The 27,244-nt window shown below is 42.6% G+C and overlaps 1 protein-coding gene across 6 annotated transcripts in view; it reads right to left on the reverse strand.

Annotated features, from left to right (window-relative positions):
- Positions 1-23,037, reverse strand: part of pard3bb (par-3 family cell polarity regulator beta b) — a 920,021-nt gene extending 896,984 nt beyond the window's left edge. For all 6 annotated transcript variants that reach the window (XM_060930186.1, XM_060930187.1, XM_060930184.1 and 3 more), the window contains exons 1-2: positions 22,742-23,037; positions 9,183-9,367 (exon numbers count right to left, since the gene is read on the reverse strand). In XM_060930186.1, the coding sequence (XP_060786169.1) occupies positions 9,183-9,299 (117 nt within the window). In that variant the 5' untranslated portion in view covers positions 9,300-9,367; positions 22,742-23,037. The remainder of the gene's footprint in view (positions 1-9,182; positions 9,368-22,741) is intronic.
- Positions 23,038-27,244: the final 4,207 nt, after the last annotated feature.

Genomic DNA, 27,244 nt, shown 5'->3' on the forward strand with positions numbered 1-27,244 from the left:
TAAATTTAATCCCCCTAGTTAATGAGTAATTTTCAGGAGTGCATTTAGAAAACGCAGTGATTTTCCTGCCTACACAGTTCATTACTTTGAAAAAAAAAAAAATCAGACAGTTGAAGGTAAACTCAGCAAAATCCCGAAACAGTACTGTTAAAAAGTAAAGGTCTGTTAGAGTTTCTAAAGCTTTCAGGTTTCAGTGTTGGGGACATTGAGCCTCGTTTATCAGAGTTGTGCGTTTGCAGAAGCTAAAGTGAACTAAACATTTCCAATTCATATTAATGCGAGTTGAAGCCAATTGTTTACATTAGTTCGTATTGTCTGTAAATTTAAACACACCAATGAATACCAAATTTCTCATATAAATCAGGGGCGTAGCTAGGATTTTTCAAGGGAGGGGGTCTCACATTGACTGGCAGCCTGAGTACATTATGTAACAAAAAATAAATTACCATTGCTAGTTTTAGGCAGCTTAGAAACCAGCTCTTCCATTATTGCTGTTTCTTCCATGTTTTCTTGATGTTGTGTTCTAGAAACGGCACTAAAACTTGGCTTCGAAACCACAAAATGCAACTCTAATGGAAAAAAATATATAATAAATTGCTTACCTGTCTTCACGTCGAAAGAAGGAGGAAAGTTTCGCTTGTTTTGACACGGCGAATTATTAACACGAGGAAATACAACCCCGATTCCAAAAAAGTTGGGACAAAGTACAAATTGTAAATAAAAACAGAATGCAATAATTTACAAATCTCAAAAACTGATATTGTATTCACAATAGAACATAGACAACATATCAAATGTCGAAAGTGAGACGTTTTGAAATTTCATGCCAAATATTGGCTCATTTGAAATTTCATGACAGCAACACATCTCAAAAAAGTTGGGACAGGGGCAATAAGAGGCTGGAAAAGTTAAAGGTACAAAAAAAGGAACAGCTGGAGGACCAAATTGCAACTCATTAGGTCAATTGGCAATAGGTCATTAACATGACTGGGTATAAAAAGAGCATCTTGGAGTGGCAGCGGCTCTCAGAAGTAAAGATGGGAAGAGGATCACCAATCCCCCTAATTCTGCACCGACAAATAGTGGAGCAATATCAGAAAGGAGTTCGACAGTGTAAAATTGCAAAGAGTTTGAACTTATCATCATCTACAGTGCATAATATCATCAAAAGAGTCAGAGAATCTGGAGGAATCTCTGTGCGTAAGGGTCAAGGCCGGAAAACCATACTGGGTGCCCGTGATCTTTGGGCCCTTAGACGGCACTGCATCACATACAGGCATGCTTCTGTATTGGAAATCACAAAATGGGCTCAGGAATATTTCCAGAGAACATTATCTGTGAACACAATTCACCGTGCCATCTGCCGTTGCCAGCTAAAACTCTATAGTTCAAAGAAGAAGCCGTATCTAAACATGATCCAGAAGCGCAGACGTCTTCTCTGGGCCAAGGCTCATTTAAAATGGACTGTGGCAAAGTGGAAAACTGTTCTGTGGTCAGACGAATCAAAATTTGAAGTTCTTTATGGAAATCAGGGACGCCGTGTCATTCGGACTAAAGAGGAGAAGGACGACCCAAGTTGTTATCGGCGCTCAGTTCAGAAGCCTGCATCTCTGATGGTATGGGGTTGCATTAGTGCGTGTGGCATGGGCAGCTTACACATCTGGAAAGACACCATCAATGCTGAAAGGTATATCCAGGTTCTAGAGCAATATGCTCCCATCCAGACGACGTCTCTTTCAGGGAAGACCTTGCATTTTCCAACATGACAATGCCAAACCACATACTGCATCAATTACAGCATCATGGCTGCGTAGAAGAAGGGTCCGGGTACTGAACTGGCCAGCCTGCAGTCCAGATCTTTCACCCATAGAAAACATTTGGCGCATCATAAAACGGAAGATACGACAAAAAAGACCTAAGACAGTTGAGCAACTAGAATCCTACATTAGACAAGAATGGGTTAACATTCCTATCCCTAAACTTGAGCAACTTGTCTCCTCAGTCCCCAGACGTTTACAGACTGTTGTAAAGAGAAAAGGGGATGTCTCACAGTGGTAAACATGGCCTTGTCCCAACTTTTTTGAAATGTGTTGTCATGAAATTTAAAATCACCTCATTTTTCTCTTTAAATGATACATTTTCTCAGTTTAAACATTTGACATGTCATCTATGTTCTATTCTGAATAAAACATGGAATTTTGAAACTTCCACATCATTGCATTCCGTTTTTATTTACAATTTGTACTTTGTCCCAACTTTTTTGGAATTGGGGTTGTACTTGTAATTCACAACTAAAAAGACTGCAGCTACACTGGCAGCTTGAACATGCTTTCTAGTGCGATTGTGTTGTGCTTGCGCAGAACGGTGTCAGTCCTGCGCGCCTTGGCTCGTGCACCTGAAGGCGCACCTAACGAGCTCCGGCACATGCGCCGTTAACAAAGAACACCTGTCTTTAATCAATGAACTACGTTTGGGCTATTTTGCCCCTTTTCCACCAAAGCAGTTCCAGGGCTGGTTCGGGGCCAGTGCTTAGTTTGGAACTAGGTTTTCTGTTTCCACTGACAAAGAACTGGCTCTGAGGCCAGAAAAACCGGTTCCAGGCTAGCACCAACTCTCTGCTGGGCCAGAGGAAAGAACCGCTTACGTCAGCGGGGGGGGCGGAGTTGTTAAGACCAACAACAATAACAAGACCACGAAAGCTCGCCATTTTTAATCGACGAGAAGCAGCAGCTGTACAAACGCGAAGTCATCCATTATTATTGTTGTTGCTGCTGCTGCTTCTTCCGTGTTGTTTTTGCTTTGATATTCGCGCCAAGGTTTATGCAAACGTAGTGACGTAACTGACGTATACAGCGACGTAACTGACGTATACAGCGACGTAACTGACGTGTCTTCCCTTAGCACCGCGAGCGATGGAAAAGCAAACTGGTTCTCAGCTGGCTCGCAAGTTGAATGAGTTGTGAACCAGCACCAGCACTGGCCCCGAACCAGCCCTGGAACTGATTTGGTGGAAAAGGGGTATTTGAGGACTGCGCCCATGCAAGGACGATGCCAAGTTTTTCACCGCGTCTAGGAACACGAAAAATCTGAAAAATAAATTTCTCCATTCGGAAAACCAGAGATTTACAAGAGTTTTGTCAAATATCCGGATGACTTTCATCTATATATACACTGCAAACATCTATGTATCATACCATTGCACTACAGTTCATTCATATTGCACATTTTGAACATACTGTAAATATCCATCACATCATTATACCATTCCATACCCTGTAATTCCTGTACATTTATATTTATGTATATTACACTTATTTACTGCTATGCACTTCTGGTTAGATGCAATCTGCATTTCATTGCCTTGTACCTGTGACGTGCAATGACAAAGTTGAATCTAATCTGATCTAATCTAACAAAAAAAAAAAAAAAAAGACTACAGTAACTGAAATCAAGAATAAAAGACGTTATTTTGTGAAGGAAAGGAAACACAGGACCAAACTAATAAATATCAAGTCAACTTTATTGTCAAATATGCTATACACGCTCGACATACAGCACAGACGAAATTTCAGTCCTCTCTGACCTACGGTGCAAACAGGTAATGCAATAAATAGAAATAGAATAACTGAAATAAACAATATAAACACTCTCGATAAGAAATAGACATAGACTAAACACTCATACACACACACACACACACACACACACACATACATACATACACACACATATTGGAGCAAATATCAGCGGTCAGCGAGCACCTTGGTGTGATCAGCCGTTCGTTTAGTGACAGAATGATGTAACGGTCAGTGCACAGTCAAGGTAAACCTGCGCATGCGCACACGGACTTCCTCTGTCTGTTGCTTTTTGACTGCACAAAGCAAGCGATTTCATGTACATTAAATAACTTCCCAGCCATAGAACGGCCTGTTTTTTTGTTTTTTTTAGATATTACAGAAATAAACATATCACAATGACCAAATTTCAGAGGGAACTAAATTTCACCAATTTTATGAAATCAAAAGGCCGTCTACTTTTAAATGTTAACAATAAACCAATGACGTTATTCATTCCTAAATTAACAAAAAAAAAAAATAAAAAATCATCATTCGCAGATTGATGTGGTACAAGTGAAATAAAACACGTCAGGATGTCCTGTTACTGGAAATAATGAGGATAGTAAGAGTACGTCTGCTTTGCACAACCCTGTTGCTGATCATTTTCCTCCAACAGCAAACACTGGGCTTTAAAGGGGAACTGAAGTCATTTTTAAACTCGCTTTATTTCTTAATTAACGTGTTATTCAATTACGTTTTCAGGTTTTATTAAAGGGATAGTTCGGGATTTTTGACATGAATCTGTATGGCATCCCCATCAATAGTGTCGTGCAAACACACTGACTTACCCCTGACAGCATCCTGGGAGTCCAGTTCTTGTCCAGTTTTGGTCCAGACGAAAAGTAGTCCGGCAAGTTTGTTGGGGTCACGAAAGTAAAACGTTTTTCGTCTCAAAACAGTACGTGTTCAAAAGAGTGATATATTTGATTCACAAAACCGTTGCCAAATAAAAAGTCAGACCTCAAAATCGCTTGGCACTATTTTCTCTCCCTCTGTATCACTGCGCGCTGTCATGTTGACATCTGCGCAGGAATCAACACCTTTCCCATTGTTTGGCAGTGATTAGGAGTTCAGATCAGCGGCGCTAGCAAGCTAATTTGAGAGCAAGAACAGCGACAAATTTATCACCTTCTATAACCTATACAATAATATATTTGTGAAAATGGTGCGCACTTGCGACTATCCAGGCTGTAGCAACAAAGATGTGGCTGAATCTCCGCACACATTTCACCGTCGTAGTCAGACATGTTGTCGCTAACTTTGCTAGCAGTAAACAATGTAGTGATGTGTCGGTCGCGAACGATCCGGTTCAGAGAGCCGGCTCTTTGAAGTGAACGACGGGAGCCGGCTCTTCGGTGGGAGCCGAGTTGGGGAACCGAATCAGTTTTTTGTCCTTAGGTGCCTCAGAGAGAGAGAGACAGAGAGAGAGAGAGAGACAGACAGAGTTCAGCTCAGCTGAAGGATGATTGTCTATTTGACAACCATGATCATTGTTTTGTTGCCGTGAATTCCTAAAGCTCATGATATAAATTGTCGCTCATAAATTGACAGGTTCGGTCGGCAACCGCCTTGGCATGGCCAGATTAATCTGCGGTATACGAGACAGCAGTCATTATAACAGGAGCATATTTGCTGTTCCAGCGGCTTCTCATTACTGGTGGAGCAGAGTGCGGCACTTTTTCCTCTTTTTACATGCGCTCAAGGTGCCACATATTTTGTTGCACATTGTTCTGTTTTTGTTAAAATAATTTCCAACTTTGCTTCATAGTTTCTTAGGCCTGATTTATACTTCATAATTTATTTTGTGGCATTTTGTTCAAGGTCGAGTGTGAAATAAAGCCATAAAGGATAAACAGTTGATGTCTTCTGTGTATTTTATATTGGTAATATAACACAGTTTTGCATTATGTTTGTGAGAAAATAATTTATTAATTGGTAAGCAAGTTTTATTTCTATAGCTAGAACATTGTTGCACTGCTATACTTTACAAAGCTTTACAATGGCTACAAAAACTAAAAAATAAAATGGAAAACATCCTATTGATAAAATATAAATAATAATGTAATTAATTAACTAGTTAATTGCAGCAATTAAATCAAAAATAAAATCTCAGGAGCTGTTTGGGAGCCGAAAGAGCCGGCTCCTTATAGTAAGAAGAGCCAAAAGAGCCGAAATTCCCATCACTAAAACAATGAATGAAACAGCCGTGGCTGTCACCTGGCGGCAGCGCGCAGTGATAAGAAGGGAGAGAAAATAGTGCCAAGCGATTTCGAGGTCTGACTTTTTATTTGACAACGGTTTTGTGATGCAAATATATCACTCTTTTGAACACATACTGTTTTGAGACGAAAAACGTTTTACTTTCGTGACCCCAACAAACTTGCCGGACTACTTTCGTCTGGACCAAAACTGGACAAGAACTGGACTCACAGGATGCTGTCAGGGGTAAGTCAGTGTGTTTGCACGACACTATTGATGGGGACGCCATACAGATTCATGTCAAAAATCCCGAACTATCCTTTTAACCTTATATCGTGGCTCGTATTGGCATATTATATTACACTTATCAGCATTTTCAGTTTTCAGCCATGCTGAATGTAGTTCGTTTGGTCCACGGCAGGCGTCGCTTATCCACGCGATCTTCACAAGACTTGTGCGAGACTTCAAACGTGAAGTGTCAGCACCGCCATTCTGAAAACCGTTTACACAGCGGCCAGATCGCCATATCATTCCCAATTTAGATTAATTTAGAGATTTGCCAGCTTCATCAGTGATGGAGTGTCAGTCCTGCGCGCTGTGGCGTGTGCACCTGAAGGCGTGCTCAGTGGACTCCAGCACGCGCGCTGTGAACAAGACGCACCTGAGCTCAATTAAGGAACGATGTGTTTGCCTATTTAAGGACTGTGCTGATGCATTTCCATCACGAAGTATTACGATACGCATTACCGGGCCTTTCTACCCGTTGTCTTGAGTTCCTGTTTCTCGATCCTTGTGCCTGTTTCTCGTTCTTGTCCTCGCTTAGCCTTTGATGTACTGTTTGCGCCTCGACCGACCCTTTTGCCCGTATTCTCGTTTTTGATTTAGCCTGCCATTTTGGATTGTCTGCCTGTGTATATATTGTCTCTCAGTATATATATTCTGCACTTTATTAAACTGTATACTTCTGCACATACATCCGCCTCCCTCGCATACGTGACATGGAGATTATTCCATACAACTTCAAACCAACTGAGAAGAATCGGAAAGACGACAGGATAAGGACTAGTCCATCGCGCTGGTATTTACGTCATTACTGTCACACAATTAAAACGTGCCAGATCTGGCGGCTGGTGGGTTTTCAAAATAACAAAATACATGCATTTTTTTTTTTACGGTCCGGTTTCCATCAAATCCAGCACTCTGATTGGCTGGCGAGCGGGTCCATATACTACGATACGGACCCCGGTTATGGACCTCTGGTGACTCACCCATTCACAACAACAAACATCATAGCAATTTTTGTCAACATTTATTTTCGCATTTCTCAGGAGAATAGTATTAATTTTACAGCATGGATAGCGATAACGACAGTGTTCACAGCGAAAGCGAGTTTTACTACCTTGAGGAAGAAGAAATAAAAGAAAACATTTCAGGAGAAAGCTAAAAACCTCTAACTGTTGCTAACGCCGAGCAAAAACATGGCTGAATCCTGAAATGACTCAATTTTGTATAAATAGGGAACTACATAGGCGGCAAAATGTAGTTTTTTTCCTGCCATGGAAGTGCACTTGTATACCGAGGAGGAAGCCATTTGCATTACAGCCGTGAATGAGGATTCAAAATGGTGGTTCGGCTCGGTTTTCCCTTTCGGGCGCTCTCGTTTTCTGATAGAATTTGGTAAAGAAAAAATAAATATATTATTTACCAGCTTAAAGGAACAGTCCACCTTACTTCCATAATGAAATATGCTCTTATCTGAATTGAGACGAGCTGCTCCGTACCTGTCCGAGCTTTGCGCGACCTCCCAGTCAGTCAGACGCAGTCAGACGTGCTGTCACTCCTGTTAGCAATGTAGCTAGGCTCAGTAAGGCCAATGGTATTTTTTGGGGCTGTAGTTAGATGCGACCAAACTCTTCCGCGTTTTTCCTGTTTACATAGGTTTATATGACCAGTGATATGAAACAAGTTCAGTTACACAAATTGAAACGTAGCGATTTTGTATGCTATGGAAAGTCCGCACTATAATGACAGGCGTACTAACACCTTCTGCACGCTTTGGCAGCGCATTGATACGGAGCTCAGATATCAATGCGCTGCCGAAGCGCGCAGAAGGTGTTAGTGCGCCTGCCATTATAGTGCGGACTTTCCATAGCATACAAAATCGCTACGTTTCAATTTGTGTAACTGAACTTGTTTCATATCACTGGTCATATAAACCTATGTAAACAGGAAAAACGCGGAAGAGTTTGGTCGCATCTAACTACAGCCCCAAAAAATACCATTGGCCATGCTGAGCCTAGCTACATTGCTAACAGGAGTGACAGCGCGTCTGACTGCGTCTGACTGACTGGGAGGTCGCGCAAAGCTCGGACAGGTACGAAGCAGCTCGTCTCAATTCAGATAAGAGCATATTTCATTATGGAAGTATGGTGGACTGTTCCTTTAAGGTCGGTCCGTATGGTCAAATACCGTGACCTCGGCCTTGAATACTGACCTCGGCCCAGAGGACCTCGCTCAGTACTTTCAAGACCTCAGTCACGGTATTTCACCATACGGACCTCCCAGCTGGTAAATAACATGTATTTTTGTGATAAATACATATTATACTGAGCGCATTTCCCACATAATCCTCGCTAAGGTTTCGGACAGCACTACAAAATGGCGTCCCCACTAGATCGTGCCCTATATAGTGAGCAGGGAGCGATTTCAGACACAGGGAAAACTTCCGGCTTGATTACGTCAGCATTCGAAAGAGGGCGCACACGTCTTTTGACAACATCGGCAGATGTCGGTCACTTTGATTTCCGCTGCATGTTTTACTTCCATCCTACGATGTCCCGCACAGGTCTCAGCGAATCTCGTTTACGGCCATTGCTTTGACATATGGACTGATATATTACAGAGCATCTTTCAAACACTCATAACTTGCTACAGCAGCGACAAAATAGCGATCAAAAATGCATTCCTATATTTAATTTATAATAAAAAAAAATTTGCCAATAATTTCTTATCACATTAGAAAGTACTGGACACGAGCCTGAAAATGTAAATGTTAATAAAGATGTACTGAATATATCTCGAGATCCATATTGGATTAGATTTCACCCACCTATTATCCCAGTCAATCTAGTGATATGATTTATACCAGTAAATGATGCTGACTGACAAAACAGACTTTGCACTAGATTGAACACTAAACCCATACTGTCTTAAAGCACGGCACAGTCACGTTAATTATTGACTCCGTTACCGTGAAGAGGTTAGTAGCCTATCGGATATCGTCAGGTGTCATGTGATGTTGGTATCGTATTGAAAAAGTGAACAAAAATGGGAGCAGTGCATGCCGTGTGAAATGTGTCCTCTTACCTGTTCAAGCAGTTTCCTGTATCTCTGTGTGGCTTGATGAATTAGGTCTCGAACGGTCCAGCCTTCCTTACAGGGCACCACCACACCGGTGCGGCCGAAGGTGACCGTTACCTTCATCTTTAATTACAAAACGGGTGAAAGAAGGTGGTGGTGGTGGCGTAGAATTCACCAGGAGCCCACAGGAGCTGCATTCAGAAAGACAATCATAACAGTTCATCTTTACAGGATTGCAGCATTTTCACTAAAGGATTTTCAGCATTATATTGATATTACTGGCAAATGTGTACTCTGTGATTTTTTTTCTTGCATGTACTGGTGTGAAAGACGAAAAAAGTGCAAGATCGCCTGCAAAGTCAAGATCTTCTAGAGCGGAAAAAGGGTTCCATCTTATTCCTCACGGTGTATCGTCAGTTGTTTTGTGCATTACCAGTGTTTTCCCCAGACAAAAATTAAAGCCCTAAATTCTGGCATGATCATACACAGACAATTGAGCGCCAACGGAAAATTTTTTGAAAACAGATGCTCTCAGGTGCATTTTCAGGGTCTCAGAGGTTTTAGATGCATGATTATCGGACAGATTTTACCAGCGTTTCAATGATTTCTGACCTAAATAGTATTATTGTATACACATTTGAAATTTCACCTTAAAGTTCACCATGCAAGTTAAACTCTTTTGTTCTAGATTACTGAGGTCTATGATAGATTGGAAATCTACAGCGATCCCTTAAAGTGCTGATGACACGTTTTTGACATCTTTGGTGATGTTTTAGAACATAAAAAGTAATTCCCGATGATCCATATATTAATTCACGAAGGCGCCTATTTTACAAGTTATGATAAACGCGGCTATTTGGGCAAATTTGACGGGGCTGCAGCACCCAGGAGACGGAGGAGGAGCTATATGACATCAGCGAAAGAACCTTCCTCCTAACTTACCAGTTTGTTGTTGATGCGACAGGTGTTCAGTTTGTCATTATTAGTATTATTATTATACATTATTTTATATATATATATATATATATATATATATATATATATATATATATATATATATATATTTTTTTTTTTTTAAATTAGTTATTATGCCTTCGTGTTGTGTTGCCGGCTTTTGCTCCAAAACCCACAAGGATGGGGTAAGTTTATTCAAGTTTCCCAGAGATCCCGAGCTGCATGGGAAGTGGGTGAAGCAAGTCAGGCGCACTCGTGACAAGTGGGAGCCCTCACCAACATCCGTCCTGTGCTCTGAACACTTCGATTTGGATTGTTTTGACACCCTTCCCAGCTTAAAGGAATCTCTTGGGTGTGCAGTTCAGCACAAACGTGTGTTACTACCATCAGCAGTGCCTACACAGTGTTGCCAGATTGGGATTTTTCCTGCCCAGTTGAGCGGTTTCAAGTGCATTTTGGTGGGTTTTGAACATATTTTGGGCTGGAAAACGTCAGCAGTATGTGTTGCCAGATACTGCTAAAGTTTTCCAGCCCAAAATATGTTCAAAACTCACCAAAATGCACTTGAAACCACTCAACTGGGCGGGAAAAATCCCAATCTGGCAACACTGCCAGTATTCCGCAGGGGGTCTACTAGTAGCTATGCCGGATCCAAAGACAGTCCTCCTGTCAGAACATGTGCTGTGAAACGACATAAGATAAAAGGTACGTAGAGCTATAGATTCTACATGATAATCATAAATGTAATCATAAAGTCGGCGTGATATCAGTCATGTATTTGCTTGTGAAAGCTTGCGGCTTTCATGTAACTGCCACCTAGCAACGAGAGGCAAAGGGTAAAGAGGGTAGGCTATCATAGATTCTATTCGGAAGAGATCAACACAATTCTAGACTCCCAGAAGAGGAAGAGCTAGCACTAGAGAGTTCACCGGCGTTTTCATGCGCCATTTCCACTGAGTAGAACCAGAGTAGAACCATAGGATGTCTATAGTAGAACAGCCAGTGAACCGCAGCGTGTTCTCCCGCTGACGTCACAACATGGCCGCGAGCCACGGATCCAGTTTTCTTGCGCTGTGCAATTAAAAGTTGGATATTTGCGTAACGACAGCTTCTTTTCACGTAATAACAGAAATCTAACATGTTTGCCATGTTGTATAGTTTATTTAAGAAATTGCATAGAGTCATGTTCGTGTCATCAGCCCTTTAATCATCTATGATCAAGTAGTGCTGTAACAAAAATGTGCATGAAAATATGAACAGTAGTTTGCTCCGTCTTATGCAATCCAATGAAGAGAATCGATCATCATGACCTCCTGTTGATCACAAAGGGATCTGAACCTAAGACCTGCCACCTTAAAATAAGTTGCTGTATCACTATAACTAATGATTTAGAATGTTTCTGATGCAATTCTGATGCAATTCCTCCATGCAGATCTCCTCTAGAGCAGTGATGTTTTGGGGCTGTCGCTGGGCAACATGGACTTTCAACTCCCTCCAAAGATTTTCTATGGGGTTGAGATCTGGAGACTGGCTAGGCCACTCCAGGACCTTGAAATGCTTCTTACGAAGCCACTCCTTCATTGCCCGGGCGGTGTGTTTGGGATCATTGTCATGCTGAAAGACCCAGCCACGTTTCATCTTCAATGCCCTTGCTGATGGAAGGAGGTTTTCACTCAAAATCTCACGATACATGGCCCCATTCATTCTTTCCTTTACACAGATCAGTCGTCCTGGACCCTTTGCAGAAAAACAGCCCCAAAGCATGATGTTTCCACCCCCATGCTTCACAGTAGGTATGGTGTTCTTTGGATGCAACTCAGCATTCTTTCTCCTCCAAACACGACAAGTTGAGTTTTTACCAAAATGTTCTATTTCGGTTTCATCTGACCACATGACATTCTCCCAATCCTCTTCTGGATCATCCAAATGCTCTCTAGCAAACTTCAGACGGGCCTGGACATGTACTGGCTTAAGCAGGGGGACACGTCTGGCACTGCAGGATTTGAGTCCCTGGCGGCGTAGTGTGTTACTGATGGTAGCCTTTGTTACTTTGGTCCCAGCTCTCTGCAGGTCATTCACTAGGTCCCCCTGTGTGGTTCTGGGATTTTTGCTCACCGTTCTTGTGATCATTTTGACCCCACGGGGTGAGATCTTGCGTGGAGCCCCAGATCGAGGGAGATCATCAGTGGTCTTGTATGTCTTCCATTTTCTAATAATTGCTCCCACAGTTGATTTCTTCACACCAAGCTGCTTACCTATTGCAGATTCAGTCTTCCCAGCCTGGTGCAGGTCTACAATTTTGTTTCTGGTGTCCTTTGACAGCTCTTTGGTCTTGGCCATAGTGGAGTTTGGAGCGTGACTGTTTGAGGTTGTGGACAGGTGTCTTTTATACTGATAACGAGTTCAAACAGGTGCCATTAATACAGGTAACGAGTGGAGGACAGAGGAGCCTCTTAAAGAAGTAGTTACAGGTCTGTGAGAGCCAGAAATCTTGCTTGTTTGTAGGTGACCAAATACTTATTTTACCGAAGAATTTACCAATTAATTCATTAAAAATCCTACAATGTGATTTCCTGGATTCTTTCCCCCCATTCTGTCTCTCATAGTTGAAGTGTACCTATGATGAAAATTACAGGCCTCTCTCATCTTTTTAAGTGGAAGAACTTGCATAATTGGTGGCTGACTAAATACTTTTTTGCCCCACTGTATATAGCGTGGTGAGCCAGTTGCCCACTCGTTCTAATACATGTCACTAATCGCCCGTACCCTTTCCAACTCGCATTGGCGAGTGGGCGAGCGCCCGTTTCGATCCCTGCTCTCCTATGTATCTAGTTACTTGTGGGTTGGAAATTTAACGTATCGGTATAAACCTAAGCGTATCGGAGTTTAACTAAAGCAACTAAGCGTATCAGCAAAAACGCTTTGGGGAAAACCATGCATTACCCAGTCTATGACAACAGTGAAGAGAAAAGATGACATCACACAGCCCTGTCTGACTCCAGTCCTTACTTCGAAGTAGACGTTACCATTTCCTACACTACAAATGAAGTTGATGTAAAAGCTTTTAATTATTTCAACCATCTCTACTGAAATTCCAGAAGATTCTACATAAGATTGCACATTTATGCCGGTCAAGTAGGTCTAAAAATACGCAAAACTAAATGCGAAGTCATGACCAGAAACGTAAACAACGCAACATCTATACATGTAAATGGAGAAAACTTTACTTCCCTTGGTAGTAATGATTGAGGAGCAGGACTTGACATCAAAAAACGATTAAATAAAGCCCGAAATGTTTTTAGATCCTTGAACAACGTCAGGAGATCATCACAGTATAGTAAAAACACCAAACTGAAATTGTACCAGAGCAACTCTTTTTGCACGGCTCCGAATGCTGGCGGACGACAGGGAAAGGCCTTTACAAACTATCAAAACTCTACACAAAAATCAATTCCTGAACTACTAGAACTCATTAATGTATTTGGAAAAATCTCAGGATATAAATTAAACGAATCAAAATAATCAATAATGTTCTTCAGGGATGTGATTTGGGGCTGGTGAAATTATCTGAAAATTTTAGCCGGGGGTCTGGGGGCCACAGGCCCCCAGCTGGTCCAGGGCAGCACCCTGGTGGGGGGACAAGGGGGGAAGCCCCCCGAAGCTCCTGGGTTTTGGGGTTTTCTGACTTAAAAATTGTACTAAAATGGCAAGCAAACACACAAGAAAAAACTTGTCATGATTAACAAATTCAAGCCAATTTAATGGTCAACATGCAACTCTGACACACACACTCTCACTCGCGCGCGCTCGCTCTCTCACTCTCGCGCGCGCGCTCTCTCACTCGCGCTCTCTCACTCGCGCTCTCTCACTCGCGCTCTCTCTCTCTCTCTCACACACACACTCTCACTCACTCACCCCCCCCCAAAGAACCAGCGCGGCAGGGCCCGCTAGCCCCGCGCCTTGGGACGTAATTCGCCCCGAGGCGAGCCGCGGCGCTCCGCTTAGGTTTCGTTTCTATCCCGGGCTCCAACCCGACTTTGGACGCTCGTAGCTCGGGCAGGGGAGGTCCCAGTATCCCCAAACTTGACAGCCAGAGACCTCTGCCCTCTCCCCAAAGAACGAAATCGCTGAACAAATGTCTCACAGTCTCATGTCCAACGTCTGTAGCAGCCTCTTTCTCCAACCATTCCCAGCGGAACTTGTTTTTCACTATTCTGTCGATTTCTTTAACTCGATTTGCATCTTTACGCTCGATCACGGAGGCTGCCATCTTTCAACTCTGTTTGAAGCGAGCTTACGTACAGCTATCTAACAAGCGCGTTCATTGGTTGTTACAGAGCGATGGGCCAATCACGTACCTCGTTTCATCTCAATGACGTAATTGCGTCAATGAGATGAAACGAGGTACATGATTGGCCCATCGCTCTGTAACAACCAATGAATGCGCTCGCTTCAAACAAAGAGTTGAAAGATGGCAGCCTCCGTGATCGAGGCGTAAAGATGCAAACCCGAGGCTGCCATCTTTCAAACAAAGTCGGAACGAATCGGATACGAATGTGGATTTGAGGGAAAAATCGGAAACATTTTTTTTTCAAGTTCTGAGGTGAAAAAAGCGGAATTCCGCGAATTCGCGGAAAAATCACATCCCTGGTTCTTAAATCAATTAGAAAGTAAAAGTCCTCCTAAAATAGCCACTCAGTTTAAAATTGTGGATTGCTTTACATATCTAGGCTTTCAAATTGTCCCACAACTTAAATATATTGTAACTAGTAACTATGAACCATTAATGCAAGAAATCGCAATGTTACTGGACAGGTGGACACCCATACCAACGTCACTAATAGGGAAAATAAATGTCCTTAAAATTAATATACTGCCTAAACTACTGTATTTGTTTCAAAATCTTCCACTTCCTCCTCCAAGTAACCTGTTCACTCAACTTAAAAGATTGTTTGTTCGATTTTTGTGGAATAACAGACGTCCCCGGACACGACTGTCGCTATTGTACTTACCATATGACCGAGGGGGTCTCAAACGTCCCAGCCCACTCTGGTACTATTGGGCAGCACAATTAAGAACACTTGTTTTACTACACAGAGAGAGATGCTCCTCTCTGGAAAGAAATGGAGGAACTCCAGCTACGTCTACCCCTCCCAATATATCTGTACTCAGCAAGCACTAAAATCCTTAAAAAGAATACAAAAAATCCTATCGTGAAAAATATGATTGTCGTGTGGCATCAAGTTAAAAAATATCTGAGAGAAACGTCCTCTCTCTCTCTGTCTTCGGCCCAATATGGGGAAACGACTCCTTCCCTCCAGGTAAAACGGACGGGGGATTTAAATCTTGGGCCACTAATACCCCTTTTCTACCAAATCAGTTCCAGGGCTGGTTCGGGGCCAGTGCTGGTTCACAACTCGTTCAACTTGCGAGCCAGCTGAGAACCAGTTTGCTTTTCCATAGCTCACGGTGCTAAGAGAAGACACGTCATTACATCGCTGTATACGTCATTACATCGCTGTATACGTCAGTTACATCGCTACGTTTGCATAAACCTTGGCGCGAATATCAAAGCAAAAACACGGAAGAAGCAGCAGCGGCAACAACAACAATAATAATAATGGCTGACTTCGCGTTTGTACAGCTGCTGCTTCTCGTTGCTTAAAAATGGTGATCTTTCGCGGTCGTTATTGTTGTTGGTCTTAACAACTCCGCCCCCCGCTGACGTAAGCGGTTCTTTCCTCTGGCCCAGCAGAGAGTTGGTGCTAGCCTGGAACCGGTTTTTCTGGCCCCAGAGCCAGTTCTTTGTCAGTGGAAACAGAAAATCCGGTTCCAAACTAAGCACTGGCCCCGAACCAGCCCTGGAACTGCTTTGGTGGAAAAGGGGCATAAGGGGCTGGGAAAAACAGGAGATCTTTACAACTTGCAAAATGTGCTGATAATATTTGAAGAAATAGTCGATGAATTTAACATACCCCGCAATCATTTTTTAAAATATCTACAGTTGAGAAATTTCATCAGAACACATCAAAATCAAACATTATGCATCCCCGAAATGTCTACCATAGAAAAATTAATGAATACAAATTGTTTAGGGAGAGGTTTAATTTCCAAATTTTATAAATGCCTGATAGACGGAAGTACAGAAACATCCACACGACGGCTGGGGGCATGGACAGAGGATCTACAGGACATCCCAATAGGAAAATGGGAGGAGGCATGTTCTAAAGCACACTCGAGAACTACTAACACCCGCCTGAAATTATCTCTAGCCGCTTTATCCTGTTCTACAGGGTCGCAGGCAAGCTGGAGCCTATCCCAGCTGACTACGGGCGAAAGGCGGGGTACACCCTGGACAAGTCGCCAGGTCATCACAGGGCTGACACATAGACACAGACAACCATTCACACCTACGGTCAATTTAGAGTCACCAGTTAACCTAACCTGCATGTCTTTGGACTGTGGGGGAAACCGGAGCACCCGGAGGAAACCCACGCGAACACGGGGAGAACATGCAAACTCCACACAGAAAGGCCCTCGCCGGCCACGGGGCTCGAACCCGGACCTTCTTGCTGTGAGGCGACAGCGCTAACCACTACACCACTGTGCCGCCCAAACAAACTTATTCAGTGTAATTACTAAAAGAAAATATGAAGTGGGTGATAATAGTGGAATCGACAAACTGTCCAAATGTCAGATCAAATGTCATTTATTCAATAAATGGGTTTCTTTTTCGCTCCAGTAATTCCCATGTGGTCGTTCTGGTGGTGGTGAACACTTGATGAATCAGATTTATTATTAGTAGGCGACACGAAATCTACCTGCTTCGTTTTCGCAAACTTCACCCACTGTTGCTTTAGATCAGTGTCATTTCTCGCAAATTAATGAACTGAATGTCCTGTTGTATACGGATTTGAACATCCAAACACAACGCAGCACTTTCACATGATTTTTGTAAGATTCAAACAACAATATCCAATTTCAACGAGTAAACAAGCACAGAGTCAGATGAACTGAAATGACTCAGATAACCGGGGTTCCACGCATGACGTCGCGCGAGATTAGCCCTGCGGCAAGGCTGCTTTTTTTCAGGATCCGGATGCTGTGATTTATTGATGGGTTGTTTTACAATCAGGGTACGCAAGCTAAAAATCACATTTAACACTTATCATCTTCAATATAAAAAGGCTTGACTAAATAAACTTGGTTGTTTATTGTAGCCCTGTGATAGCTCTATTTACCATGCCAAAAAAAAAAAAAAAATGTGGTGATAACGTTATTTTTGGTGAATGTATGGCAATATGTGTCATATTTAGCAAAATTACTCGTGTCATTTAGAAAAAGTGCTTTTTTGACCACAGGTAGCTCCGAAAGGGATGCACTTAAATCATTCTTTATATACCATAAAACAAATATTTGGTTCCATATCATTGGAAACAGTTAAGTTTTAATGTCAGTAAGTTTTCAGACTATTTTGATCAAATTAGTATGTAATTGTGTAAAAAAAAATGTCCTCTCCGAGACAGCTAATTTTTCAATATAAAATAACATATCTAAAATGATTATTTTCATCCTAAAATGTGCTCAAGATATTGGGACATAAATATTAGAGACAACTAGCACAAAGCTTACAGCCTTATATTTAAAAGCACTATGGAAGTAGTGGTTTCTGAATTGTCAAAAAAAAAAATGTCCTCTCCGAGAATCACTTCATTTGTTTCTCCCAGCCCTGCTTAAAGCTACACTTAATCTTGTTATAATACAAACTATTACACATGCCTATGCTCATATGTGTATTAATTTCCAAAAGTGCAGATTTGATAGTTTTGTTTTTTTTTATTTGAATTTTGGACCCCTGTGACACAAACTTTGTACCCTGATTGTAAAACAACCCTGATAGCTTTTTGACTGATAATAAAATAAATAATTCATATTACTTTCCCCTTGCTTCATTAGTTCATTTTGGTCAGTACGAATGATATATATTCATTTTAAAGCATTACAATCAGGCATTACATACACTTTTAAAGGGCATATCCTGGACCAATTTTGTGTTTTGTTTTGTTTTTTATATGAAAGAATGTCCCTTTACACACTCCTCCAGAAGGGTCATTTTGCACAAGGCCGTCTGTCTACAGCAGAAAAAAATAAAATAACAAAACGTGTCTGGAAAAATCCCAAAGGAGTCTGGAGCCAGATTCGTGACGTCACCTGCGGAAGCGCCAGCAGGCTGCGAGAGCTTGCACGGTTTTAGTGCACAGCCTGTGTAGACCAAGCGCTCCCATTTCTCTCTCACTGTCCGGTCTTTTGGGAAACGATGAGTACTAATCCCATCAAGGCCAAGTTTACATTAGACCGTATCAGCGGATCATCAGATTAACGTTTTTAAAACGATTTGTGTGCACACAGCAACACCAATACACGATTCGCGTGCACACAGCAACGCCAATACACGGATACGCTCGGCTCCGCAGGCATCCCGCGCTCCAAATCACTCCGCCCTGAACAGCGAGTGCCCTCTGGAGGGTGCGCACTCCGGCCCTGCGCAGCTCACACAGCGCGCGAGTGAAGTGCACAAGCAGTGATTCGGGACTGAGCCGCTGTGTGTGTGATCCCAGCGCATATCACTTACCACTTGCAAGTGGAAGGATGGCAAGCCTAAAGACAATCATAACTACACAATGGGCAGTATTTGCATCAGTATTTGCAGTATTTTCATACTTTTACACTCTTTAATGAAAGGTGATACAAGGCGGAAGTCCGCGCCGTTTTTCAGCAGTCGCGTCACATGACCAACGCCAGCGAATCAGGAAGGTGGATGTCACAGTGACGACGTCCAATGACGACGCCAGCTAGAGCTCAGCACAGCGTATCCGCGTATTCTCAATGTTTACACAGCACCGGACCAGACACGATCTGGATTGAATACGTGGACCCTGGCGGATTCCCGTTTCCCGGCGTTTTAATGTAAACGGACAGTGCATCCGCGAAGAAAACGAGACAGATACGGTCTAATGTAAACTTGGCCCAAGATTGGTGTTGCTACACCCTCCTACGCTACATCTGTTGACCATTTTAATAATTACGCGATAACATTGAAGAAATTTGCAGAAAACCACCAGGTCGTTTTCTCATAAACAAACCAGCGCTGACGTAGGATTCAGAAGGAGGCGTCCCGCACGCGATGACACGAAAATCAGTGTTTGCCGGGAAATCCAAATGCCAGGTTTTTTCAGAGACGGACCAATTCACCTCAAATGGCTTGATTTCAACTGAATTTTTCTGGTATTGCGCAAGGTAAAAAAAAATTGCACAAAATGTGACAGATATTTGCCCAAAGTTTAATATAAAATAGGAGAATTACATTGATCTTGCTCCGGAATTTACCCGTGTTATGCACTTTAACCTAACCGCATGTCTTTGGACTAAGGGGGAAACCGGAGCACCTGAAGGAAACCCATACAGCAGCGGTCTCAAAAGTAGCCGGTCACTGGCGGCAAATCGCCGGCTATGGCTTGTTATACCGCCGGCTATTGTCAGTCGAGTCACAAAATTTAATATTAAATATTTCTGACAGCAAAAAAAGTTGTGAACGTAAATTACATCCACTTAGGTTGACCACCTGCTCATAAGCCCAAGGGGGGACAAGGGGTATGTTTTTGAGGGACAATGTGGGACGCTGCCCCCACTGCGCCACGCCGGCCGCTGGAAGACTCACAGATAGTGGTTTACCCATTTCTAGCACATACTACCTTACATGGTATATCAATAATACCCTATTCTGCTGTTATTGGTGATGTATGGTCATGAACAGGCCACCAAATGTGTTTTTTTTTAAATAAACATTCATAATATTTTGACCATTCAATGACTTGTCAGACACACTTCCACTTATGATTTACTGAAGCTAATCAATTTTATTTATTTTCCATTACAATTTATTCACTTTAAATCAATCATAATATAATATTGAGTCTGAGGCTTTGCAGTGCATCAGTACAGCAGGAATAGTGACAAGTCTCCATTTAGTTTTCAGTGGACTAACAGGAATTGTAGTGGCTCAGCACCACAGAAACAGTAGAAAAAGTCTCTTAACTCACAACCGCAGTCACTTTGTCAGCTAGAGTCTCGTTTTTAGGTCGGAGGAAAGCATCCATAGATTTAGACGTTTCTTTCTGTTGCACACGTTTCTTGTGAGTCTCCGCGAGCCTGTGTCGTTTCACATCGTATTCCCCGCCATGGAACTAAGATCCATGCATGCATGTCCGATTGAGAAAGATGTTTTGCAAAGGTCACAAAAAGCCCTCTCGGTATCCCCCTCAACCCCTTTCAGCCACAAATATTCATTTTCCCACTCTTTCCTGTACATAGACCTTCTCTTTTTAACTGGAGGTGGCGGTGCCTCACCTGCCATCTCCCCGGTACCTTTCTCCATTTTTTAATATGAAAGCAATGCATGCGTTGCACCTGCGTCCCTCGTCACTGTCTGTGCACGTGAGTGCGGTGTCATGGCAGCAACAAAAAGTTGACAACAACCAGTCAGTTGTGAGGGGTGTGTGTGTGGTTTTGTTCTACAGTCTATAGTGGTGACGGTGGTGTGCTGAAATGTCAAGTAATATTCGTTTGGCTGCCTGGGTGGCCCGGGGAGAGCGACATCCCCCTCAGCAAGCATCAATTATGCGGGACACGTTCTGAATTTGCGGGACGCATAAATTCGGCTTCAAATGCTGTACGCGCACGCGCTATGTGGGACAGGTGGTCACCCTACATCCACTATGTCATGCATGTCCGTTGCCGCGTCTACTGTGTTTGCATCATCGACATGAGTGCAGCCATTACTGCCGCCTGTGTTGCCAGATTGTGTTTACATCCTCAACATGAGTGCAGCCATTACTGCCACCTGTGTTGCCAGATTGGGCGGTTTCCCGCCCAATTTGGGCGGTTTTAAGTGCATTTTGGCGGGTTTTGAACATATTTTGGGCTGGAAAACGTCAGCAGTATCTGGCAACATATTTTTTTTACTTAATACAAGAAATTAATGGATGCCAACGTTTTTGCCAAAATGGTATTTTATTTTCCATTGTTTAGGCAGCTTCAGCATCATACTGTGAGATTCTGTTCAAATTGTTTTTTTTCTTCTATGAAGCCTGAGCCATTTATTTTATTAGTTTATAATTATTGTTTAATTTAGTCTTCAGGAGAGACTGCCTGCACACAGTACTAGTATTAATAGGTTTTTTTTTCTTACATGAAAGCTGAGGCATTTATATTATATTTTAAGGTAACTTCATGTTGTGCTGTGAGGTTCTGTGCACTTTAACTTTTGAACCAACAGGTGCATTTGGATAAGTAAAGCCTATTTTTCTGCATTTTTGTAGTCCTGGTAATCTTTTAGATTGGTAAAGTTGTTTATAGGACCATTTCTCAGTGTCTTTGTTTTTTTAATCAATAGTTTTTCAGTAATAACTTAATATTTAACATATCACTCAATTTTAAACAACCCCCGCGCCTCCCCCATGGCTTGCCCCCATAGTCTCCAAAATTTCTGTGGGAAACACTGGCGTGCGTAACAACGCTAATCAAGCTTAAGCTAGACGACCCGCCTCAAATACCTGTCCCGGGTAAATGTTATCCCAATTTTAGACGACCTGTTCCAAACCATCCTGCCCCATGAAAAATTCGTACTTGCATATCTATCTATCTATCTATCTATCTATCTATCCCTGCACGCTTTGCGTGCATTATGTCTGCCGCTGGCAGACATTTTACCATTTTGCACCCTGCTGTAAATTATTTGTACCCTGCTATTCTCCCAAACTTTGAAGCCCCTGATACAGACACGGTGAGAACATGCAAACGCAACGCCACAGGGCTTGAACCCAGAACCTTCTTGCTGTAAGGAGACAGTATTAACCACTACACCACCGTGCTGCCCATAGAGACGGACAGTGGAAGGAGAACTGCAGAAGATGGGCCATACCTACAGAGCAATTGGAAAAAATGGCTGAAAAGATTGCAGACATAGAGAACCTTCACTGCTGTCCTACCTGCTGATGGCAGAACCACCGCGGTTATGAAAAGAAGAAGGAGAAGAGAAGGAGAAGAGAATAATAATAATAATAAGGTCTAAATTACTAACTTAAAGTTAGTAATTTAGACCTGTATTATTAAAACTAAATCCTGCATTTTAAATGTGAGCACTTCCTGCATGGACAGGAGTGATGATCCTCCGAGTCCATCCTGAAGAGAGGAGCACTGTGGCTAAAACTCCAGGGTCCCTTTCACCTGGTGCTGTTTCTCATCACAAAGCAGAGTGGAAACTTCACACAAACCAGTTTGTTTTTAGTTGCTCAGTATTGAAAAACCTAAAGGTGTGTTATTTTCTGTTTGAGAACCCTGCAGTTTCATCTTATTGATGCAGAAGAGAGAGAGAGATGCAGGAATGCTAAAGTGGAGGCTGGATGGAAAGATGGAAAGAGGTTAGCAGCACAGCTAACTAGCTAAACTAACAGTGTGTGTGTGTTTCTCTCAGTCCTCTCCACTCAGGAACCGCTCTTCCTCAAACACACATCAATAGGAAGGAGGTGTTTTGCTTGTTTTTCTGGACTTACTGCGGACTGGAAGCCGAGCCCTGGGGGAAGGAAGAGGCAGAGCGGCTGCCTGCTGGGGTCACAGCGGTAAAAGCCTGCTCTGATCCGCGCTGCCCGCCTCTGCAGCACCGCTCATCCTCTATTAGTCCACATTGGGGTTAAAAAGTCCAACTGTCCCACTCACACAGCCACAAACATGTGTTTACAAACGGCTTCTATTAATCTCAGCTTTGTTTTGCATCAATATTTTCTCTTTCGTCACTCGGCTGCTCTCCCGGACCCGATCCGATCCGATCCGACCCGACCCGATCCTCCTCTCCCCGCCGCCCAAACTTTACTGGGCCGCTCTGGAACTTTCTTAAAGGGCCAGTACACATTTCACCTCTCCTTATTCTCTCCTTATTCTCCTCCTCATTCTTCTCCTTATTCTCCTCCTCATTCTTCTCCTTATTTTCTTCTTCTTTTCCTCCTTCTTCTCCTCCTTCTTCTTCTCTTCTTCTCCTTCTCCTTATTCTCTTATTCTTCTTATATACTTATTATTATTCTCTTCTCATCCTTCTTCTCCTTATTCTCTTCTTATTATTATTCTCTTCTCCTTCTCTTCTTCTCCTTATTCTCTTCTCCTTCTCCTTATTCTCTTATTATTCTCTTCTCCTTATTCTCTTCTCCTTCTCCTTATTCTCTTCTCCTTCTTATTCTCTTCTCCTTATTCTCTTCATTCTCTTCTCCTTATTCTCTTCTTCTTCTCCTTATTCTCTTCTCCTTATTCTCTTCTTCTTCTCCTTATTCTCTTCTTCTCCTTATTCTCTTATTATTATTCTCTTCTTCTCCTTCTTCTCCTCCTCCTTCTTATTCTCTTCTTCTTATTCTCTTCTTCTTTTCTCCTTCTTCTCTTCTTCTCCTTATTCTCTTTTTCTCCTTCTCTTTTTCTTCTCCTTCTTCTCTTTTTCTTCTCCTTCTTCTTCTCCTTCTCCTTATTCTCTTCTTCTTCTCCTTACGCCTCTTCTCCTTCTTCTTCTCTTTCTTCTCCTTCTTCTTCTCCTTATTCTCTTCTCCTTATTCTCTTCTACTTGTCCTCCTTATTCTCTTCTTCTTCTCCTTATTCTCTTTTTCTTCTTCTTCTTCTCCTTCTCTTTTTCTTCTTCTTCTTCTCTTCTTCTCGTCCTCCTTCTCCTCCTTCTTCTTTTTCACCACCTTCTTCTTCTACTTCTTCTCCTCATTCTTCTTCTTCTTCTTCTTCTTCTTCTTCTTCTCCATATTCTTCTTTTTCTTCTCCCCCTGTAAGGTCACCACTGATGACATCACTTTAATAGTCCATCTTTTCATCATCCCTCTCCAATTTAGAGTAGCCAGTTCACCTAAAGCCAGTATCTCACTGGGCTGCGACAGCTTGCGACATATTGCGAACATCATTCACAAGAGAGTTTCAAAAGTGTCTTCATACTTGCCAACATTTCAAAATTCTCATGGGGGAGAAAAGTGCGTGAACGACATTTTCAATTGGACGAGGGTCTGATGCGCGGTTGAAACGATAAAAACAGTGGATCCCAATTAATTGCAAACCATTTGAAATTTATACAATTAAAGAGTTTTTGAATTGTTGATATTGTTCTGGCGGCACGGTGGTGTAGTGGTTAGCGCTGTCGCCTCACAGCAAGAAGGTCCTGGGTTCGAGCCCCGGGGCCGGCGAGGGCCTTTCTGTGCGGAGTTTGCATGTTCTCCCCGTGTCCGCGTGGGTTTCCTCCGGGTGCTCCGGTTTCCCCCACAGTCCAAAGACATGCAGGTTAGGTTAACTGGTGACTCTAAATTGACCGTAGGTGTGAATGTGAGTGTGAATGGTTGTCTGTGTCTATGTGTCAGCCCTGTGATGACCTGGCGACTTGTCCAGGGTGTACCCCGCCTTTCGCCCGTAGTCAGCTGGGATAGGCTGCAGCTTGCCTGCGACCCTGTAGAAGGATAAAGCGGCTAGAGATAATGTGATGTGATGTGTGATATTGTTCTATCAATTACTCTAGGTTATGGGATTCATGTGTCAGGCATGAGAGAGCTCAGAGTGAAAAACCTGAAATAATACTCGTCTTGAATTTTAATAGAATAACAATGAAAGGGAAGTCTTAAATCAGATTTTTAGCTGAAAAATCTCATGCCTGAATATTGTCTACATACAGAGACCCACAGAAAATAACACAAGTGATGCTTTAGAAGAATGTTTATCATTTCACTTGCAAACTTTCACTTAGAAATTCTCAAGAGTTAAAAACATTTCAATATGATAAATATATTTCGTTTATACAGAGGTGCAGATCCTACTGTATATGCAATTTAATTATACTTCCTACTACAAAAAAAATACAAAAAACATAATATAAATCTTAAGTTAATTTCAATGCCTCATAAGTACTTGTTACATACATGTACAAATGCTCAACTATTTTTAATTAAAAAATAAGATAACATTAAGAATTTACATAAAAGGGTGTGAATGACCTTTTGTAGTTTTAAAGAATATGTAATTTACCTGCTTTTACCCCACCATAAGATTGGGATAATTGAATCGCAATTGAATAATTGGGATAAATGTAGTCTTACCTTGCAAAATGCGTTGGTCTGGCTGGTCGAACATTTGCTTATCCATAGAAATTCATTCTCCCATGCAACCTGGTATTTGCATTCATATTTTTGCCATTTGGTATTTGGTTTAGTGTCCATGATGAATGACTGCTTGTAAAAAATGTCGGACAGCCTGGGTGAATCCTACATTACGGAAGTGACTGTCGTTCTGTTCGTTGATTGGTTAAAAATCAGTTGACGTCAGCAGTGTTTCTCATACGATTCTGATTGGACATAATCGGGAGTATTTTTAACTTGGCGGTAGGGATTTCCCCAAACCGGGAGATTATCCAGTTTTTAACAAATACGATCGGGAGGTGGGAGACGGAGACTAAAATCGGGAGCCTCCCGCCGAAATTGGGAGGGTTGGCAAGTATGTGTCTTGAAACATTCGCGGGGCTTCTCAATTTACTTGCATGAGTCGCAAAGTGTCGCTCCTTCATCGCTGAAATTTTGAACATGTTCAAAAAATTAGTGCAACAAAATTTCTCTCAAAATAGCCCCAAATGCATCGCTGGTGTCGCAAAGCCATCACGAACCCTTCTCAAGTCAGTTTCCGTGAGGCTTCCTCTACTTCCCTGCCTGCCGAGGGAAAGCCGGGCTGCTACAGCCTGCGATTAGTTGGAGACACAACAATTGCGGTAAAATATGCAAATATCAATTCAGTGTGATTCCAAGTGAAAATTGTCACTAATTCGCATATTTTATCGCAATTGTTGTGTCTCCAACTGGTCGCTGGCTGTCGCAGCCCAGTGAGATACTACCCTAACTAGGGTGGCGTAGTGGTTAGCACTGTCACCTCACAGCAAGAAGGTTCTGGGTTCGAGCCCAGCGGCCAACGAGGGCCCTTCTGTGTGGAGTTTGCATGTTCTGCCTGGGTTTGCTCTGGCTTCCCCCTCAGTCCAAAGACATGCAGGTTAAGCTAATTGGTTATAATAATAAGTTCAATTTATGTAGCGCCTTTCTCAAAACCCAAGGCTGCTTTACAATTATAAGGAATAAATAAATTTTTTTTAAAAAGTCCGCCAAATAGAGGCCAGGATGTCATTCCAATGGTGTAGCAGCCACAGTCTCACCAAAAGGCGTACGAAAACAAGTCCCACACCGCCAGCACAGCCGCTGTGACACCACCAGCAACATCACTCGGAACACCACGCCATGGATCCACAAAGCGAGCACAGAAGCACCGCCACGCAGAATGCCGGTACATCCCAAACCGCCTGCACAGCCGCTGCGACGCCACCAAACAACATCGCTCAGAACACTAAAGCACTAAAGCGCTGGACAACCACGATGTTAAAATGAGCAACGAGCTCACTGCAGTCCATAGCTAGGAGCACAGGCATCACCCACAGTGAACCAAGGCCTGGAGGGAACCGACACCCAAAACTGGGTCCGTAGCTACACCACAACCGGCCGACAAAACCACTCAAACAAAAACAAACATCAAACTAAACAAAAAATAATAATAAGAGAAAAAATAAAATTAAAAAGCTCTGGTTGGTGGCTCTATATTGACCATAGGTGTGAATGTGAGTGTGAATGGTTGTCCGTGTCTATGTGTCAGCCCTGTGATAATCTGGCGACTTGTCCAGGGTGTACCCCACCTCTCGCCCATACTTAACTAGGATAGGCTCCTGCGACCCTGTAGAACAGGATAAGCAGCTACAGATAATGGATGGATGGATGGATTTCACCTAACTGCATATTTTTGGACTCTGGGAGGAAACCAGAGGAAACCCACACAGACACAGGGAGAACATGCAAACTCCACACTCAGAACCCATAACCTTCTTGCTTTGAGGCGACAGTGCTAACCACTGCACCACCGTGCCTCCCATCTGCTCCTCATCTCACTCACTTCTTCCAGCTTGTCCCACTTATATGTATGTGTGGGGTCACTGCCATGTGGAC

Source organism: Neoarius graeffei, chromosome 9, assembly GCF_027579695.1.
Source record: "Neoarius graeffei isolate fNeoGra1 chromosome 9, fNeoGra1.pri, whole genome shotgun sequence".
NCBI lineage: Eukaryota > Metazoa > Chordata > Actinopteri > Siluriformes > Ariidae > Neoarius > Neoarius graeffei.